Source organism: Sceloporus undulatus, chromosome 4 (assembly GCF_019175285.1).
Source record: "Sceloporus undulatus isolate JIND9_A2432 ecotype Alabama chromosome 4, SceUnd_v1.1, whole genome shotgun sequence".
Lineage (NCBI taxonomy): Eukaryota > Metazoa > Chordata > Lepidosauria > Squamata > Phrynosomatidae > Sceloporus > Sceloporus undulatus.
This window is the reverse complement of record NC_056525.1, coordinates 3,685,789-3,705,785: the sequence shown is the minus strand read 5'-3', so window position 1 is coordinate 3,705,785 and position 19,997 is coordinate 3,685,789. Positions and strand designations below refer to the sequence as shown.

Below are 19,997 nucleotides of genomic sequence, written 5' to 3'. Positions count from 1 at the left end.
TACGTTGAACAGAAGAACACTTCCCATCACTCATCACATAGTCATACACATTTTGGGTTTGAGTGGACATTTTAATTTATTATCACAAAACTCGCACAGATGTCAGCAGGGCATTCATATCCTGGAAGGGAGCGGCATTGCAGTTCTGTTCCTACACTTCCTGCCATCTGAATTCAAAAGCTCCTCTTGAAGTGACAACAGTGCTTCAGCTGTCCTGCTCCTCAGGGTGGGACGCTTGCACTCCGGCAGACAGGCTGCCCAAGCTGCAGAAAGCTGTGGCCCAGTTCTCCGCTGAAAGTTGTAGTCCATGAAGTGAGACTGCTTCAGCTATCCACCAACTTTCTCATAAAGCACATTTCTTCAGTGCTTAATGGTTTCAGGTTGTAGCCTTTCAGTTCTGGCTTACCTTAAAGAAAGAGTTAGGAAATAGTAAGTTGTCCTAAAAGGCTCCAGGGAATGTTGAAACCTGTGGCTTTACCTCTTCACCTGGGGCCCTGTCACAGTACAGATTAAAGCGGTACAATTCCACTTTTAACTGCCATGGCTTCATCCTGAGGTTAGCAATCTGAGGAGGCACTACAGCTCTTTGAATGAGAAATTTAAATGCCCCTCTCTACACTGCAAATCTCAGAAATCTGCAGCATGTTCTTTTGGCAATTAATATTGAATCATACCACCACAATTCCGTACTGTAAAAGGACCACAGGGCTGCCTGGAACTACATATATCATAAGTGCGTATGGTACCTCACAGAATTAACAACAAAGGACAAATCCTTGGCTCTAGGACTGGAGAGTTGTGAAGAAGAAACCCCTCACAAGGAGGACGCTAAGCAAAGGCTGCATCCATTGAGCATTTCAGTTGGGCAGGGGTTAGAGAACCCAAGAACTATCATCCAAGTTTTTGGTGGGTTTTTCGGACTATGTGGCCATGTTCTAGAAGAGTTTCTTCCTGATGTTTCGCCAGCATCTGTGGCTGGCATCTTCAGAGAATGCTTGCCTAGAAAAATTGGGTGTATATATACTGTGTGAGCCTGGGAATGCAGGAGTGATTTGCATGTGTCTTGTTTTGTGTTGATGGCTGGCCTCAGCCTGGGAGGCTAATGCAAACCAGGATTAATGTCTGCTAATTGGTGATCATTATCTGCTGGGAAAGCCCCTGACTCTGAATGGTTTCCCATTTGCATTTGCTGAGTCCTTATTTTGCTCTTCCTCAGGATTGGTAGCCAAATTTTGTTCACTTTAAGGGTTTCTTCTTTCTGGTTGAAATTATCCATGCCAGGATGCACAGGGAAGCCACTGAAATCCACAAACATCTGGATAATTTCAGATGCATTCCCAGGCTCACACAGTATATATACACCAACTTTTTCCAGGCAAAGCATTCTCTGAAGATGCCAGTGACACATGATGGCAAAACGTCAGGAAGAAAATTTTCTAGAACATGGCCACATAGCCCAAAAAAACCCACAAAAAACCATGGATGCCAGCCATGAAAGCCTTCGACTTATCATCTAAGTGTTGGGATCAATTGCTTCCCCTCACCTACTACTGACTTTTTAATGCTCACTGTCATGTACATTATGTTCCCTCTAGTTAAGATTCCATTAACTAGTTCTGTAGTTGGTAGACTTCCTGTTGTCCCTCTTTAGCCTTTGGAGGGGTACACTTCAGAGGGCAGCTTCTTGGCCATGAACCCAGCATAGTATAGCAGTACTTTACTTTGCTCTTCCCAAACTACTACTAACTAATATGATGATCTTAACTCATGGCATGGAGAGTGGAAGCAACTGGGGTCCAGGCATATGATCCAGACCTGATTCAATGCAGAACGATCAGGTTCCACACTGGTATAGTAATAAATTACCTTGTGCTTCCAAGAGACGGCTGACGTTTACTTTTAGCTCCTTCCGCTGTTTGGCTATTTCTTCATCTAAGCGTTCCTGATCTGGAGCAAAAGCACAGGGCATAATAAATCATCCATAGAATTTAGAATACTGCTTAACTCAAGATTTGCTGTCTCAATTCAGATTATTCCCTGCTTTGTTTTTTAGCTATGATTGTAGGGAGATGTTCACTCCATATATTCCAAACCCTACCATTATATTAAGAATGCCAGCTTTCTTTCAACTCTATTTACTCCTTCTAACCCTAACCCCAAGCTTCCCTTCTTGGATTAAGAGGGCAGAAGGGAATCTTCCTTCAGGGCAGCTGGGTAACACCCAGGAGCCTTGTGTGACCCCCATCTTGACTGATGTGCTTTCCTCCATTTTAGGCCTTGGAAATCATCTGTTCAGCAGGCACTTCTTTGCATACACACTGTATATTATGGTCATAAATGTGCCTTTGAAAGCAGCTGAGGGATGCATTTTTTAAAAAAAGAGGCACTCTCTGTAAAACCACAGATGGCCAACAGGAATGTATGCAATGACTGGCTCTTTGGGGACAGGTGCTGTTTTTCTAACATTCTGGCTAGATGCTACGCACGTTACATAAAGGAACTGTCTGTAAGCTACTCTCAGGCTGGAGGATTCTGAGGCTCCCTTGGAGACAGAAAGGATGCTGGAAGTGAATGGAAGCAGACCCACTGAGAATTGCTGGCCACCTTTGTTGGCTTATCTCCTAATTCTCTTATCTCTCTCTCAGCAGACAATTGTGCCTCCTTCTTCCCTTCTCAGCCCCAGGGACAATTCTCTTCTAAGCCGGCACCCTGAAAAACTCAGCTTTCATTTTATATCAGAACAAGCTTGTGGAAAGCCCTTGTAATTTGGGGGTGTGGGGCGAAATGGCAGGATCTGACAAAACCTTGCAAGCGAAGGGTTTTTTTTTAGCATGCATCTAACCTCATCCAACACTGACGGCTTCATCACAGAACTGCCAAAAATGGCACGATAAAAATGGTGACAAACTGTGTTTTGGAATACAGAGGAAGACTGCCGAATATGATCTGCTTAATGTTTAAGCCGCTTGAGACCAAGCCACCTCGCACTCCTCAATCATATTTAACCATCTTCCTATCTATTCTGAACCTAGATGTTTGCCCCTTGACACATTAGACTTTGCAGACATACTACATGCACACTAGGGTCTCACCTCTCTGCAACATATCCTTGGTCTTTGTTTTTGGAAGCTGCACAAACATGTTCCCAAAGCAAACCATGACCTGATCTGAAAATGACAAAACAAGCCTTACTTAAAGCATCATGACAAAGAGCAGGCTCATTTCTAAAGCCCTTCATTGTGATATACAGGCCATAGTATTTCCAGTTCCTGTGGATGTTTGTGAAAGCTGGACAGTGAAGACAGCTGACAGAAAGAAAATAAACTTATTTGGAGTTCTATGGATACCATGGACTGACAGAAAGACAAATGAATAGTTTGGAGCAAATAAAGCCTTAACCTGGAAGCCAAGATGACTTAACTGAGGCTGTCACACTTTGGGCGTATCGTGAAAAGGCAGGATTCACTAGAAAAGACCATAATGCTTGGTAAGTTGGAGGGCAGTAGGAAAAGAGGAAGCTCACACTTCAGGTGGATTGACTCAATCAAGGAGGCCACGGCTGCCCTGAGTCTGCAAGACTTGAGCAGAGCCATTATTGACTGGGGCTCTTGGAGGTCTCTCATTCATAGGGTCGCTATAAGATAAAGTCAACTTGACTGCCAACAAGTATACTTTGCATTTTCCACACTTGTTTTAGCCCTCTTCAACCAGATGAGTAGAACTCATGTGCACATTGCTGGTGTCGGGACACAGAGGAATCAACAGCTGCCATGGGACAAGACCTCATCCACAACTCCAGGCCATAGGGGAAGGAGATGTGAAACAGACACTGTTAGTCTTCTACTAGACAAAGAGCATTTGCGAAGGCTTGGTACAAGCCTTTAAAGAGCCCAAAATGCCACCAGAGGCTGCAGACATGTATTCCACTTTGCCCTCATTAATGCAAAAGCCTCACTGTGCACAAAGGAAGCCAGACAATTTGCAGTGCGTAATCTTCCCCCAGAGAGACAGCTGACACTTGTAGTAGACATTAGTCACTCGCCTTTACGTGCCATCAGGAAACACTCCGCTATGAGGGGCGTGCATGAGACCAAGAGGGATGGAAAAACCAGCATGGTTTTGATAACAGTAACTTTTTATAAGTGATCGCTGCCTGGCAGAAATTATAGGACTATTTCCTCTGCTAATCCTGTGTCTCCAGCTTTTGGGAAGTGCTTTGTAGTTACCAAAAACATGGCAAAAACAGGTCATGCCAACCCTGAGATCAGGCTAGTTCCCTCTCTTGCTACCAATCAAAATTCTGCAAGAAAGCCTCTGCTGTCTGCACTCCAGCCGAAGAGAATTTCCGGTTTCTTTCTGGCCTTCTAGGTGACTGATTTTGACAGGTTTGAAAAGAAAAAAATATTTTAAATTATTAGGAGACAGCCCAGCAAAGAGCTGAACAAATAGTTAACATTTCTTAAGACTCAGCATCTCAGTTTTTATGGTTAGGTGTTTCCCTCCCCCTAAATTCACTCCACATGAATGCCTCCAGGCAGATAACAGCTGAAACACATACAGCCAATTTATACAAAAGTTAACAAATATTGAACTCGCTACCAATGGCGTCAGTAGGGTTGGTGTCCCCACAGTGCGGTAATTCATACTGTCACCCCCTGGCTGCCTGGCACAAACCCCAGCCATCCCCTCTGGCATTCAGGCCCCTCTGCCATGGTGGGAGTGGGGTGCTGCTGCCACTTGGCAGCCCTTTCTGGGTCTGGTGGGGCTGCTGGCCCAGCAGGGAAGGGAGGCAATGGTGGCAGGCATGGCCATGGATGCCTTTCCTTTTGTGGAAGAGGAGGAGCCTGTGGCGGCTGCTGCAACACCCCACTCTCACCAGTGACCACAGACAATGGACAGTCCCTGGCTGGCAGAGGGGGGCGGTCAGGTGTGGTCTTGGGACAGACAGTGAGCGACTTTGTTCCTCCAGATATTTTGCACTTTAACTCCCAGAAGCCCCAGCTAGTTTGACCAACAGTCAGGAATTCTGGGAGTTGAAATCCAAAACATCTGGAAGACCAAAGTTTGGGAACCACTGCTCTAGTGCATTCTGCCCGATAACACCCACTTGTACCTTATTTTGCAACACATCCAAAGCCAGCAGGAGCTGGTGGCACCCTACTTTATTTCTCCCTCAGTACAGCAGAGCAGCTTCTGATGGTTTCAGACAGTCCATGGTTTGTTTCAGCTGCTCATGCAATTGGCCATGACAAGCCAAAACTCTTAAGGGTTCTGGTTTGATGTGACATTTGAACACACCACATGGCTGTAGCTCTAATCGTGCATTGTAATATGCAACCTTCTGCTAGCTGCCTAACTGTAGCTTACACATGCACATCTCTCTTTCTGGATGGGGTGCAGGAGTTATTCTCTAGATCAAGGTGGCAAACTATGGCCCGTTAGCCCCACTTTTGCCATCCCTTCAACTGGTACATAAAATGGCAGCCAGGCTGGTTACTGGCACACCTAGATCTGCCCACATCACACCAGTTTTAAAATCCCTTCACTGGCCACCTACTAGTTTCCGGGCAAGATACAAAGTGTTGGTTTTAACCTTTAAAGCTCTACATGACTTGGGTCCTGACTTCTTGAGGGAGCGCCTTCTCCCATAATCCTCCCCGCATTCTTCATTCCGCTGGGAAGAATCTGCTTCAACCGAAGAAGACTAGACTTTCTGCAGTGACCCAGCAATCCTTTTCAGCAGCTGCTCCTAAACTCTGGAACGACCTGCTGGATGAGATCCGTCAGATTACCACCTTGGAAACCTTTAAGAAGGCTATTAAAATGATCTCTTCCGGCAGACCTTTCCAGACTAGAACATCTTTGTTGACCTGCCTCCTCCTCTCTTTTTTTTCCCATCCTATTATCCTATATCTTTATCTTTTACTCTACCTGAACTCCGCTTGAAAAATTCTTACTTCATTTTAATTTTTATTGTACACTTTTTAACCTTTCTTCTTGGTTTAATCTGTTTTTACTGTTTAATTGTGTTTTTATGACGGGGGAGGGATGGGGATCTTGGAATTTTTAATGGATTTCTCTTTTAACTGTATCTTGTTTTACTGCTGTAATCTGCTTGGATTCTTTGAGATTAAGCAGAATACTAATAATACTAACACTATTACTACTAATAATAATTATCCCTGATGCCCTCCAAACCATCCCAATTTCATTGAGATGGAGGGGTCATCCAAAAACCAAGGGCCACAAGAAAAAACATCCCCAACCTGACAGAGAAAGTCACCCTGAATCCCCAAATATCTATATTTTCATCTAAGATTCTAAGTCCTTCTCAAAATGGCAAAAGGAAGTGGCAAGACACCACTTCTGGTTGCCATTTTGTGAAAGAGAGCGGTACAGGTGGCCCTTGGTTCAAAGACCCCTGTGGATATTCAAGTCCCATTAAATACAATGGCACAGTAAATGGTGTCCCTTGTATAAAATGGCAAAGTCAAGGTTTGTTTTTTTGAAATTTATATATTTTAAAAATATTTTAAAACCGTGGACGCTTGAATCCGTGGATAAAAATCTGTGGATATGGAGGGTTGACTGCATTTTGGAGTGCTGTTGTGGATGTGTGGCCTGGGAGGGGGTTGGAGTTGCCTATCCCTGCTCTACCACTTTGTACCTCATCCAGAGCTCCCCCCTGATGTCTCACTGCTATTGCCACTTACTGGAGGGGAGGCAATTCAGAAGATGAAGACAAAGCAGACCTGAGCTCCAAGGAGAAGGAAAAGGAGGACTTACTTATCTGTGAGCGCACCCTCATTTCTTCTCCCCTTTGAACTGAGACTTCTTGCTTCTTCATCATCTGAACTGCTTCCTTCCTCCATCCTCTTCCCACTGGGAAGCAGATGCAGAGGCTCCTGCTGGGCCAAGAGGAGGATACAACTGTGCAGATAGCGCATTCCATTCTTTCTGTTCAGTACAGGCATTAACAAAGCCTCTGACAAGCCACTATTTACAAAGTCTTTTTATGCCTGTCCAGACCCCATTTTCCTTCTAATCCTCTGTCTAGCTGGATTTCTTTAGCAATATTAGGAGGATGGTGGACGAAGAAGGTGAAACACAGACTGTCTGTGGTAGGTTGCTGCAGCTTGAGCTGGAAAAAATGATAGTAGCAGATCCTGCTGTAGCTATGTGTGCCTCCCAAAAACAGGCAGGGTCTACAGCAGTTGTTCAGAATCCCTAATAATAATAATAATTATTATTATTATTATTATTTCTATCTTCCCGCCTCTCCCCAGGGATCAAAGCGGGATCACAACAAAGTTAAAATTACAAACTTAAAATTACAACAGCATTAAAACCCCAATAAAAACAAAAACATAAAAACCTAAAAAACATCAGAATCTAAAAACAGTTGCATCCATCAATCAAGGGGTCAGCTGGTCTCGTTCCATACTAATGATCTTCATAGGAGGTCAGGGAGATAAGCATGGCGAAAGAGTTCTGTCTTTACTGCCTTCTTAAAGATTTCTAGAGATGTAATAAGGCAGGTCTCCTCTGAGAGTCCATTCCAAAGTCTGGGGGCAGCTATGCTAAATGCCTTCAGGGAAGTCGAAACATGTTTGGATGATAGTATTTCCAACAAATTCTTCCCACTTGTTCTAAGAGTGCGGGGCGGATTGTATAGGGAGATGCATTCCTGTAAGTAACCCGGACCCAAGCCATGTAGGGCTTTAAAGGTAATAACCAACACCTTGTACTGTGCCTGGAAGCTAATTGGGAGCCAGTGTAGATCTTTCAAGATAGGTGTTATATGGTCAAATCTCGAAGAGTTAGTGCGCATGCATGAGCAGAAAAATTGAGAGAAAAGGGGAGAGCATGTAAGCCTCACCAGCTATATGCCCAGGATGTTAAAAAAGGCATAAATCCATAAGCATGGCCACCAAAATGAAAATCATAAGGAGATTGAAGACTAGTGAAATGAAGAAAAATTTGGAGGCTTTCAAGTGCTCTGTAGAAGGTTCAAAATGTTTCTGCTGACTTGCCCAACATTTCACATGCTCACATTGTTAGTTTTGAATAAACGTTTGCTGATACATATTGAATTGCTCTTCTTTTTTCTTTTATTTTCTTTCTTGTAGCATAGGAACGTATCCCTGTTCATTCTGTTTTATTTCTGTCTCTGGTACCAAAGTTTCTGTTAAACAAGTCATGCCCAGGAACATGCCTAGTTCACTGACTGAAGTAGATTCATTAACCTGTATAGGATCTCAGCTCTACAGTGGTGGGACAGAGGAATCACAGAAACCATGTGAGCATCTGGACCTAACACAACACATGAAGTTAACCAGGTATGTATGGTGCAGTGGATGAAGTACTAAGATCAGATTGTCTAGTCCAGGTGGTCTTGGGAAAGTCCTTCACTTCCAACCTGCAAAATGTACAAGATAAAAATACAACCCTGGGTTCCTTGCAGAAAGTTATATTTATGTCCTGTCCTAACAAATAATCTACAGAACAGGCTACACAGCACAACAACAGGCTGCATCAGCACATCAGTCAGAATGTTTATTATTAGATTTGGTACATTCCCAGAAAAAAGTCCTCTCTTCTGAAGCAAAGGGAAACTGGGAGATGAATCAGTGCTCCCAAACCACCAGATACCAACACTTTGGGGAAGCAACAGGTTTCTAAAGATTAGAAGGAAAGATTAAAAACAAGAGGAAGCAATAAGCCCAGTAAGAGAACACATGTTTCACATGCAGGAATCTTCCAAGTTTGCTTACATTGCCAGTTAAGAAATCTCCATTAGCAGTCCTGGGAAAGACCTCTAAGACACTAACAAGCAGAAGCCAGTTAAGAGTAGATTGCATTGAACATGGCAGACATAATGAAAGTCCAGCTCGTATGTTCAAGTAAACATCTCACCTGAGGAGTCTAGCTCCTTGCTTAAAGCCCTCAGTGCCTCCCGGTTCTCATTTCGCTTCTGATCCAAAGCTACAATCTGAAAGAGAAGTGGGGGAATCTTTAGGTTGTGTATTATCAAAAAAGCCAATTTACAAGTGCTCTCCTACAAACTGGAAATCTCTGCTTACAATTCAGAAAACCTCTCTCTCACCCCACCCCTAACATGATGAAATTGAGGCAGGCAAAGTCAGTGCCCTATTTTAAGTTGGACAAATGTCATGTCCTTTGACTATGCATCTGCCACCATGGTTTTTTTCTTTGTTTGAGACCTGGGTGGTAGAAGAGAAGAGCATGCCTACAGTATCTTCAGGAGATCATGGCAATGAGTGGAGCTGATGCTCTGAAGTGAGAATAAGAAGATAATGAAGATTCAAATGAGAAAGTACAACGCTGCCAACAGACCACTGGAGCCTACCCACGACCTACTCTCAGTCCCACACCTTTACAACTAAGGATTTCTGGGCTCAGCAATTCCCTTCCTAGGCAGGTCAGAACAGCCACCTCTAAGCTATGACAAATCAAAAGCAGATAAAGAGTTTAATAAACATTTAATAAGATGATCATTGTATAAGATCTGGGCAAAAGATAGGAACTACCTTTATTTTATTGTTTTGCTTTTAAATAAGATTTCTTTTCTCATATAGATTATTTATAGACATTTTGAGTGTGGACACTTTTGTGTGTATGTTTATGTATGTGGTATACAGTTGGTCCTTCTTATACACGGATTTTTTATACACAGATTCAATCATACCGGTTTGAAAATGTTCAAAAAAAAGTATAAATTTCAATTATCAAACCTTGATTTTCCATTTTTATAAGGGACACCATTTGCTCTGTCATTATATTCAATGGGACGGATTTTGTTATACACGGGCGATCTGGAACCAAACCCTAGCGTATAACAAGGGTCCACTGTGTGTGTGTGTGTATATATATTGTATATGTGTGTGTGTATATATATATTATAGAGAGAGAGAGAGAGAGAGAGGGAGAGTCTTAAAATGTAGTCCATATTTTTCTTGAAAATAGAAACTCCAGTTTTCCTAAGGACAGTCCCTTCTTTCTTAGGGGAGAGATTCGGGAGGTGGGATGAGAACTTTTACCCCTCCAAAAGGGAGCCCCAGCTAGCATGAAGACCTGGCCAGATAGGATATGGCAAGCCTTGGAGACCTTTCAGCAGAGCCTGGATAGCCATCTGTCAGGGATGCTTTGATTGAGAGTTCCTGCATGGCAGAATGGGGCTGGACTGGATGTCCCTTGGGGTCTCATCCAATGCTATGATTCTATGATTCTAAGCCAACGGCGTGAGCTTTAAAAACAACCAGAGAATAAAACAGTGCAGAGGAAGGATGTGCAAAGAAGTAGGACTACAGCACAATTTAAAAGCAAAATCAAGTAAGATTATTCTTTAGCACAGCTGTGATCTTCTGCTCCCAGATAGATTAAGATACAAGAAGAATACTTCCACCCCATTTTTGACACTGTCCGCAAAAATAGCCTGGGAATTAAAAAAACTGACTTCTTATAACCCTGGGTCAGTTTTTTCCAAAATCCCAAGTAAGCGAGGACAGAAAATGTTGCATCGCAGAGTTGCCAGATGGAGATGGTGGCCAGGAGGCACCTGAAGTGGAACTCTTTGGAGGTGGGCTCAGCGGCACTGACTGCCTTGGAAGGCTCTGGGCTGCCTTGATAGAAGATCCCAGGAAGGACTTCCACGCACCAAGCCTTTTTAAAACAGACAATTTGTACAAAGGAGACTGGCTCAGATATGAAAATCTTAACCAAAACAACAAGTTGAACATGAGTGAACAGTGTGATGCGGCAGCTAAAAAGGCCAATGCTATTTTAGGCTGCATCAATAGAAGTATAGTGTCTAGATCAGAGAAGTAATAGTGCCACTGTATTCTGCTCTGGTCAGGCCCCACCTAGAATATTGTGTCCAGTTCTGTGGCACCACAATTCAGAAAGGACATGAGAAACTGGAGCCGTGTCCAAAGGAGGGCGACAAAAATGGTGAAGGGTCTGGAAACCATGCCCTATGAGGAACGACTCAGGGAGCTGGGAATGTTTAGCCTGGAGAAGAGAGGTTAAGAGGTGATATGATAGCCCTGTTTAAATATTTGAAAGGATGTCATATGAGGAGGGAGCAAGCTTGTTTTTCTGCCTCCAGAGAACAGGACCCGGAACAAGGATGCAAGCTCCAGGAAAAGAGATTCCACCTGAACATTAGGAGGAACTTCCTGACAGTAAGGGCTGTTGAAAGGGAATGCACTCTTCCTCGGAGGGTGATAGAGTCTCCTTCCTGGAGGTCTTTAAACACGAGGCTGGATGGCCATCTGTCAGGATGCTTTGAGTTTGGATTTCCTGCATGGCAGGGGTTGGAGCTGGATGGCCCTTGTGGTCTCTTCCACTCTACGATTCTATGATTCTATCAAAAGTAGATTAAAAACAAAGAAAAGATGAGAGAAAGGTACAGAAATAAACTGGCTGTTCTACTGCCAAATTTTAGGAAAGGTGAAGAAGGACAAAAATTACAAAGTATCAGGAGAATAAAGAATTAGACAAAAATTCTAATTACAAGATGAAAAGAACTGATAACAACAAAATGTACAATCTACAACTGATATCTGAATTAAAGAAGAAACCATCAAAGAAATATGATAAAATTGATGCAAAACCCTGGGGAAACAAATCCTGATAGCTAGCTGAGAAAACATGAAACACAATTTAAAATTTACAAAATGTTACATTTAAAGGAAAACTATGATTAAACTTTTCTTTAGATGGCAAATGTCACCATCAGAACTTGCAAAGATACAAAAAAGGACAAAGACCGTTGCTGGAAGTGTGAAAAGCAAACGGGGCATTTGGCAACGCAAAAAAGCCAAAAACTTGGGGGGTGGGGGGGATCAATAAAAAAATAATAGCACTAATGCAGATATTAAAATGAGTCCAGAATTGTTTCTATTAAACATAACAGATGATTTGAAAGTTCAATTAAATAAGAAGAAACAAGTGTAGTATAATATTGATCACGGCGGCCCAAATAGTCTTTGCCAAACACTGGAAAGAAAAAGATAGACCACAATGGAAGAATGGGAAATTAATAATAATATAATAATAATAATAATAATATGTTTTATTTATATACCGCTATTCCAAAGAATAGCGGTGAACAGCAGTAAGCTAATGTAAGTAAGCTATTTGCCCCAACAGTCTGGGTACTCATTTTAGCTCCCTCCTCGGAAGGATGCAAGCCTGAGTCAGCTTGGGCCCTTTTGCTGGTCTTGAACTCGCAACCTTGTGGTTCGAGTGAATGGCTGCAGTACAGGCATTGAACCACTGAGCCACAAGGGCTCCATTAAATTAAATTAAATGAATATGGAATACAGTAATGGGCATTAACAATGATAATCAATGGAAAAACAACTCAACAATTCAAAAGAAATGGGAAAAATTAGAGCACGTCGGGAATAAGCAATTAAATTATGAAGGCTTAGAAGCTACTTACCAGACCTTAACAAAACGGACGGTTATAGAAAATAAAGGTAGAAATGTATTTTCTTTGTACAAACAAGGAAATAAGAATTATGAAGGAAGTCGCTGTTAGGTTTTACTATAAGAATACAGGATAAAGAAGTGACCAACAGAAGTTTTTTGTTTGTTTGTTTTGTTATATTATTTTTGTTTGTCTTGAAAAAACAATTAAAAAGGGTGGGGGGGTGGGGAGGGGGGAAATAGCCACCTTGGCCAGCAAAGGGACACTTATTATCCAACAGCATTTTAGGGCCTTGGAATTTTATAAAGCAAGTTCCAAACACACTGCGAATAGAATCCATCTTGAGACTGCTTTAAACTGCTCTGGCTCAGTGCTAGGGAACCTGGAATGTAGTTATTGTGGCCCCAGAGCTCTCTGACAGAGAAGGCTAAATGTCTCACAAAACTACAGTTCCCAGAATTCCCTAGCACTGAGCACAGAGTTAAAGTGGACTCAGACTGGATTATTTCTGCAGTGTGTTTGGCTATATCTGAAAGAAAGAAGCCGGGAGCATGAGTTTTCGTAGACGTAAGCCTACTTCCTCAGAACACGGCATGCATCTGAGGAAGTAGGCTCAAGTCTACGAAAGCTCATGTTCCCGGCTCTTCTTTTCTCTTAGTTTCAAAGGTGCCTGCTACAAGATCCTTTGGGACCAGGAATCAAGGGATCCCATTCATACCCACATCACACCACCCATTTTTTTGAGTGCACATTTCTGTGGGCTTCAGTTCATTTCTTCAGATGCATGTCTATTTTAGTTTGTTTTATGTGTTATGTTAACTGAACTGTACATGATGCAGTTTTATCTTAAGATTATGAGTGGTCCCTCCACATTTTCTGGGGTTAGGAGCGAAGGACCCCTGTCATGTTGGAAGACCACAGATCAATGAACACTTTTCCTTTTACCCAGAGAACACCCTGTCTGGATCCCAGTTCCTCCAGTACAACTCTAGGACAACATCTGCCAGAACCTGGCCATAGATCACGCTGGAGGGCCTACAAATGCCTAGAGAAGTCTTTTCTCTTCTCCAGCACAACTCTGTGGTCAACTTTTGGCAGAGTTACACTGGGATTCCTAGAGAGAACATAGCAAGCAAGTATTCAATCCGCAAAAGTCAAAGCCGCAATGTGGAGGAACAACTGTCTAACACTTGTCCCTCCACATTCGCTGTGGTGGGGCACAGGACCTCTCTGAAGTGGAAAACCACAAATAACAGAAACACCAGGTTTTACCTGCGAGAAAACCTCTCTAGGAATCTCTGGGTCCCCCAGGGCAACTCCTGTGGCCACCGTCCGACAGACACTGACACCGACCTGCAACAGAGGAGCCACAAAGGCCTAGAAGGGTGGTCTCTCTAGGAATCTCTGGGTCCCCCAGGGCAACCCTGTGGCCACCGTCCGACAGACCGACCATAGACCTGCAACAGACCGCGCACGCACACACGCGCACACAGTACTGCGAGGCGGGTGGTTTTTTGTTTGCGACCCGAGGCAGCGTAGCAGCACTGTGAGCTCCTGTCCCGCGCCGGAATAGGCAGCAGTAAGTGCAGTCCGTGTGCCTGGATGCAGCGTTCGGGGTCGACAGTGTCGGGAACTAGTCTAGAAGGCGTTCCACCAGACCAGATTGTCTATAGTCTTAGTAGAGATATAGGCAACGTTGGATCGGCTATTGTTAACAGGTGGCTCTGTCACACTTATGGCACTCCTCGTAATCCTTTGTTTAGCGAACATTAGAGGTCGCACGTCCAGCAACGATCACTCCTTCGCAGCCAGACTTGAGCTCCCAGTATCAGCAAGGGGAGTTAGTAGCTAGTTAGTTAGAGTTCTGGATTTGGCATCTCTCGTGTGATTCTTAATGTGCGGTGGGTAGATACATTTTGGTGATGAGTATGATCCTGACGGCGCAGGTTACCTAGACGTAGCGTTAAGTAATGCTCGGCCTTGTTCACGACCGGATTTTATATTAAGGAGCCTGGTATACTCTCCGGAACAGTGATAGGGGGCGCGCGTGGGGCCATTTCAAGAGCTAGCATTGCGGATGGACCTCATAAGTGGCGAGTAAATTAGGGTCGGCATGTATTAAGTAGTATGTGGGGTAAACTCAATAGGAGGTAGAGCAGAGTAGTGTGTCAGATGACAGTAATGCTACCCGTTCTTACTCCGGGCGTTAAGTACACACGAGCAGGAGTCGCGCGTGCCTTTCTTCGGAGCAGACCCCGCGCGTCAAATAATGCAGCGTCGTGTTCGGGAGATTGGACTTGGTTACTCACCTGAACTGAGGAACGGAGTCTGCAACCGAGCCATATCATATCTGCTATATCTTGCTACCCGATGTGTGATCTACGAATTCAGTGTAATTGTGATTTAACCAAGTTGATTGTGCGTAGATGATTTTCACGTAAAGCATAAACAAGCCAGGTTATTTAACGTAGTCCCCGAGCCGTGGGGGCCGCGCGACAATCTGAGTATGGCGGGTGTGTCACGTTTGGAGGTGTATTCGGTTGGCTGTAAGCTCTAGTAGCGGACCTCGAGCGAGATATAAGTTTGCACTGATTGCCGGTCAGGTCCGGCTTGGCCTAGAAGTGGTAGTTGTTCAGATGTACATGTCGCGCGCCGGAGCCTTGTGCGCCCATCGCCCTCACTACAACTTCTTGTGACACCGAGGAGCGAGCGCAGAGGCGCGATCGCCAGGTTCCACCACACGACACACACCCTCCTCGAGCACGGGAGGGCTAGAGACCGCCCGGACGCCACGCGCACACGACAGGCCACCCCACGATGGTGCCGCCACGCGGCCGCGGCGCGAACCAGACATTATGTTTTCGTTCCGACACGAGCACCTACGCGGGGAGATGATCTGGTTTGGTTTTGTTTCTTTTGACCCCCGCTGCCTGCGTCGCGGGAGCGAGCACACGGCCGTACGCGCCCACCACGGACCGTCCCGCAGCAGTGCAGCCGCAAGAGACGCAAGGGCGCGCAGTCTCGGCACTCTGTGGCACCGCGACGCTCAGAGAGACGAAGGCCTAGAAGGGTGGTCTCTTAGGAATCTCCTGGGTCCCCCAGGGCAACCCTGTGGCCACCGTCCGACAGACACTAACCATAGACCTGCCAACAGAGGAGCCACAAAGGCCTAGAAGGGTGGTCTCTCTAGGAATCTCTGGGTTCCCCCAGGGCAACCCTGTGGCCACCGTCCGACAGACACTGACCATAGACCTGCAACAGAGGAGCCACAAGGCCTAGAAGGGTGGTCTCTCTAGGAATCTCTGGGTCCTCCAGGGCAACTTGTGGCCACCGTCCGACAGGACACTGACCATAGACCTGCAACAGAGAGCCACAAAGGCCTAAAGGGTGGTTCTCTCTGGAATCTCGGGTCCCCCAGGGCAACCCTGTGGCCACCGTCCGACAGACACTGACCATAGACCTGCAACAGAGGAGCCACAACGGCCTAGAAGGTGGTCTCTCTAGGAATCTCTGGGTCCTCAGGGCAACTCGTGGCCACCGTCCGGACAGACACTGACCATAGACCTGCAAACCGAGGCGCCACAAAGGCCTAGAAGGGTGGTCTCTCTAGGAATCTCTGGGTCCCCCCAGGGCAAACCTGTGGCCACCGTCCGACAGACCTAACCATAGACCTGAACAGAGGAGCCACAAAGGCCTGAAGGGTGGTCTCTCTAGGAATCTCTGGGTCCCCCGGGCAACTCTGTGGCCACCGTCCGACAGACACTGACCATAGACCTGCAACAGAGGGCCCAAAAGGCCTAGAAGGGTGGTTCTCTAGGAATCTCTGGGTCCCCCAGGGCAACCTGTGGCCACCGTCCGACAGACACTACCATAGACCTGCAACAGAGGAGCGCCACAAAGGCCTAGAAGGGTGGTCTCTCTAGGAATCTCTGGGTCCCCCGGGCAACTCTGTGGCCACACGTCCGACAGACACTGACCATGGACCTGCCAACAGAGGAGCCACAAAGGCCTAGAAGGTGTGGCTCTCTAGGAATCTCTGGGTCCCCCAGGGCAACTCTGTGGCCACCGTCCGACAGACACTGACCATAGACCTGCAACAGAGGAGCCACAAAGGCTAGAAGGTGTGGTCTCTCTAGGAATCTCTGGGTCCCCCAGGGCAACTCTGTGGCCACCGTCCGACCGACACTGACCATAGACCTGCAACAGAGGAGCCACAAAGGCCTAGAAGGGTGGTCTCTCTAGGAATCCTGGGTCCCCCGGCAATCTGTGGCCACCGTCCGACAAGACACTGACCATAGACCGCAACAGAGGAGCCACAAAGGCCTAGAGGGGTCTCTCTAGGAATCTCTGGGTCCCCCAGGGCAACTCTGTGGCCACCGTCCGACAGACACTGACCATAGACCTGCAACAGAGGAGGCCACAAAGGCCTAGAAGGGTGGTCTCTCTAGGAATCTCTGGGTCCCCAGGGCAAACTCTGTGGCCACCCGTCCGACAGGACACTGACCATAGACCTGCAACCAGAGGAGCCACAAGGCTAGAAGGGTGGTCTCTCTAGGAATCTCTGGGTCCCCGAGGGCCACTCTGTGGCCACCGTCCGACAGACACTGACCATAGACCTGCAACAGAGGAGCCACAAAGGCCTAGAAGGGTGGTCTCTCTAGGAATCTCTGGTGTCCCCCGGGCAACTCTGTGGCCACCGTCCGACAGACACTGACCATAGACCTGCAACGAGGAGCCACAAAGGCCTAGAAGGGTGGTCTCTCTAGGAATCTCTGGGTCCCCCGGGCAACTCTGTGGCCACCGTCCGACAGACACTGACCATGGACCTGCAACAGAGGAGCCACAAAGGCCTAGAAGGGTGGTCTCTCTAGGAATCTCTGGGGTCCCCCAGGGCAACTCTGGGCCACCGTCCGACGACACTGACCATAGACCTGCACAGAGGAGCCACACAAGGCCAGAAGGTGGCTCTCTCTAGGAATCTCTGGGTCCCCCAGGGCAACTCTGTGGCCACCGTCCGACAGACACTGACCATGAGACCTGCCAAAGAGGAGCCACAAGGCCTGAGAAGGGTGGTCTCTCTGGAATCTCTGGGTCCCCCAGGGCACTCTGTGGCACCGTCCGACAGGAACCTTGACCCTCTGCAACAGAGGAGCCACAAATGCTTAGTAGAGCCTTCTCTCTGGGAATCTCTAGGTTTTCCAGGGCAACTTTTGATTAGCTGACCACAGAGTTGCATTGGAGGACTTAGATATTCCTAGAGGGAACATAATAATCAAATCTATGAATAATCAAAGCTGCAAATATGGAGGGATGAGTGTACAATTCAAAATGATAAACATGCTTTAACTTGTTGTCTGGCTCTTTGCTGTGGAATTCTGGGAGTTGGGAGTTTGTTGTGGGGTCCAGAGCGGTGCCAAACCGGGTTATTTCTCCAGTGTGGATGCATGCAGCCTATATCTTGATGGGATCGCGGCCTACCTGCTGCCTGCCGGCCATCACCTCCTCGGCCAGGGCTTCCACTTCGGCCAAGTACCGGAGCACGAAGGCCGGGTCTTGCTCGCCCATCGTGGCCTGGAAAGAGAGAGAGAAGGAGCCGCAGAGCCTCCGGAGCTGAGGCGAAACAAAGGGGAGGCGGCGAGGCCTAGTCGGCGCCGCCTCGAAACTCCTAAGGGAGGTCGGGGGTTGCCATAGCAACGGAGTAGGCCCCGTTCCGGCGACTAGGCCGCGGCCGCCCAGAATGGCGCCTTTTGAGGCGGCTTCCTCTGCCCCTTGTTTGTAAAGAGCCCCGGTTCCTCACCGCGGGGATGTGGCCCTTTCCCGGGCTTCTCCTTCTCTCCCTGCCCCATTATTTATCGCAGGCCTGAGGTGAAAAAGAGACCCTTCCTTCCTCAATTTTGGAGCTCGATGCTAAATTTGGAGGGCGACAAACACTAAATAAATGGGCCACAGGCTGCAGTTCTCTCGAGATTCGGTTTTAAATATTTTTTTATAAAAAATAATATAATAATAATAATAATATTTTTAAAAAAAATTATATCCCGCCTCTCCCTTTGGATCGAGGCGGGTTACAATAAAATACATCGTCCGTTTGAAAGTATTGGAGTGTACTGGGAAACATTTTTTTTTAATGTATGTATAGAAGTTTATTGTTAAAAGCTAAAAGCAATATAAAATAGATCCAAACAGTAAATACAAAAACAGTATTAAAAAAAACCAAGGCACAAAACCCACAAATAAAACAACATGGTAAAATTAGTAAAAGAGATCCATCAACAAAAAACAGTAATACATCACAAATGATAAAATATTTTTAATGATATCGTGCAACTCTGTGATAGCTATAAATTAAATATAGCAGTTTGGACAAAATGTATAATCTGTTTTTAAAGCATTTGGGTGCATATGAGAAACATAACATATATAACATGACTCAGTGTGAAACACAGATATCACAATACTTATCTTACATAACTAACAAACCCTACATAAAAAATAAAATAAAATCCTTCCTTTGCTAACAAAATTTGGTGTTTAATCAGAATGTTTACACCTGTTATACTGTTATCCTACTATAATGAAATTAATCCCATCATATATATCAACATCGATCATCTTGTATTATTAGCTATTAGAGATTTATCTTTAATAACCTTTTTACATCTTATATTCTATCAATATTTCCCTCATTTACTTATTCACATCTCTTGTATTCTTAAACTTAATTTAAAAAAAACACAAATCAATTCAGGTCCAAAACACACTGCAGAAATAATAATAATAATAATAATAATAATAATAATAATAATAATATTCATTTATACCCCATCTTCCTCCCCGAAAGATAAAAAAATCAATTAAAATTATTATAAAATATAACAACCATTAAAATGACTATATATATATATATATATATATATAGTCATAACAAATAATCTCATCCGCTGCTCAAACCACACCACACCAACTATTTTATTATTATTATTAATTATTTTATTAATATGAAAAAAATCCATTCGAAAGCACTAAAAGAAACCACATTGAAACATGAGCAATCCGCACTGAAGCTGAGTAACAACTATTAATAGGTCCAAAACCCACTGCAGAAATAATCCAGTTTGGGAACGCTTTAACTGCCCTGGCTCAATGCTAGGGAATCCTGAGAACTGTAGTTTTGTGAGGCATTTTTCCTTTTCTGTGTCACAACAAACTACAATTCCCAGGATTCCTTAGCACCAGGGCAGTTAAACTGCTCTCAAACTGGATTATTTCTACAGGTGTTTTGGACCATAGATGATACTCAAGTTCAATGCGGATCGCTCATGTTTCAGTGTGGTTTCTTTTAGTGGTTTTATATGGATTTTTTCTATCTGCGGAATTAATAATAACTATTTCTGCAGTGTGTTTTGGACCTGCGTCTATCCATCTGGTGTATAGGTCTTCCTCTCTTTCCCTCTGCTTTTCCCAGCATCACTGTCTTTTCTAATGGGTCCTGCTGTCTCATGATGTGGCTGAAGTACAACTGCATCAGTTTCGTCATCTT

At 45.1% G+C, this 19,997-nt stretch overlaps 1 protein-coding gene across 1 annotated transcript; it reads right to left on the bottom strand.

Annotated features, from left to right (window-relative positions):
• Nucleotides 1-50: 50 nt before the first annotated feature.
• PDRG1 (p53 and DNA damage regulated 1) lies at nt 51-18,183 on the bottom strand. The gene is made up of 5 exons (XM_042463565.1): nt 17,936-18,183; nt 8,917-8,992; nt 3,093-3,167; nt 1,867-1,947; nt 51-406 (listed from the first exon to the last, which is right to left on the bottom strand). The coding sequence occupies exons 1-5, from the start codon at nt 18,020-18,022 to the stop codon at nt 324-326; spliced, it is 402 nt and encodes a 133-aa protein (XP_042319499.1). The 5' UTR covers nt 18,023-18,183; the 3' UTR covers nt 51-323.
• Between the last annotated feature and the right edge of the window lie 1,814 nt (nt 18,184-19,997).

Excerpts from the sequence above, each read along its gene's own strand:
- PDRG1 (XM_042463565.1), bottom strand. The coding sequence starts at position 18,022 with ATGGGCGAGCAAGACCCGGCCTTCGTGCTCCGGTACTTGGCCGAAGTG. Across the intron at positions 8,993-17,935 it reads TGATGGCCGGCAGGCAGCAG|ATTGTAGCTTTGGATCAGAA; the intron begins GTAGGCCGCGAT and ends CTTCTCTTTCAG. Across the intron at positions 407-1,866 it reads CCGTCTCTTGGAAGCACAAG|GTAAGCCAGAACTGAAAGGC; the intron begins GTAATTTATTAC and ends TCTTTCTTTAAG.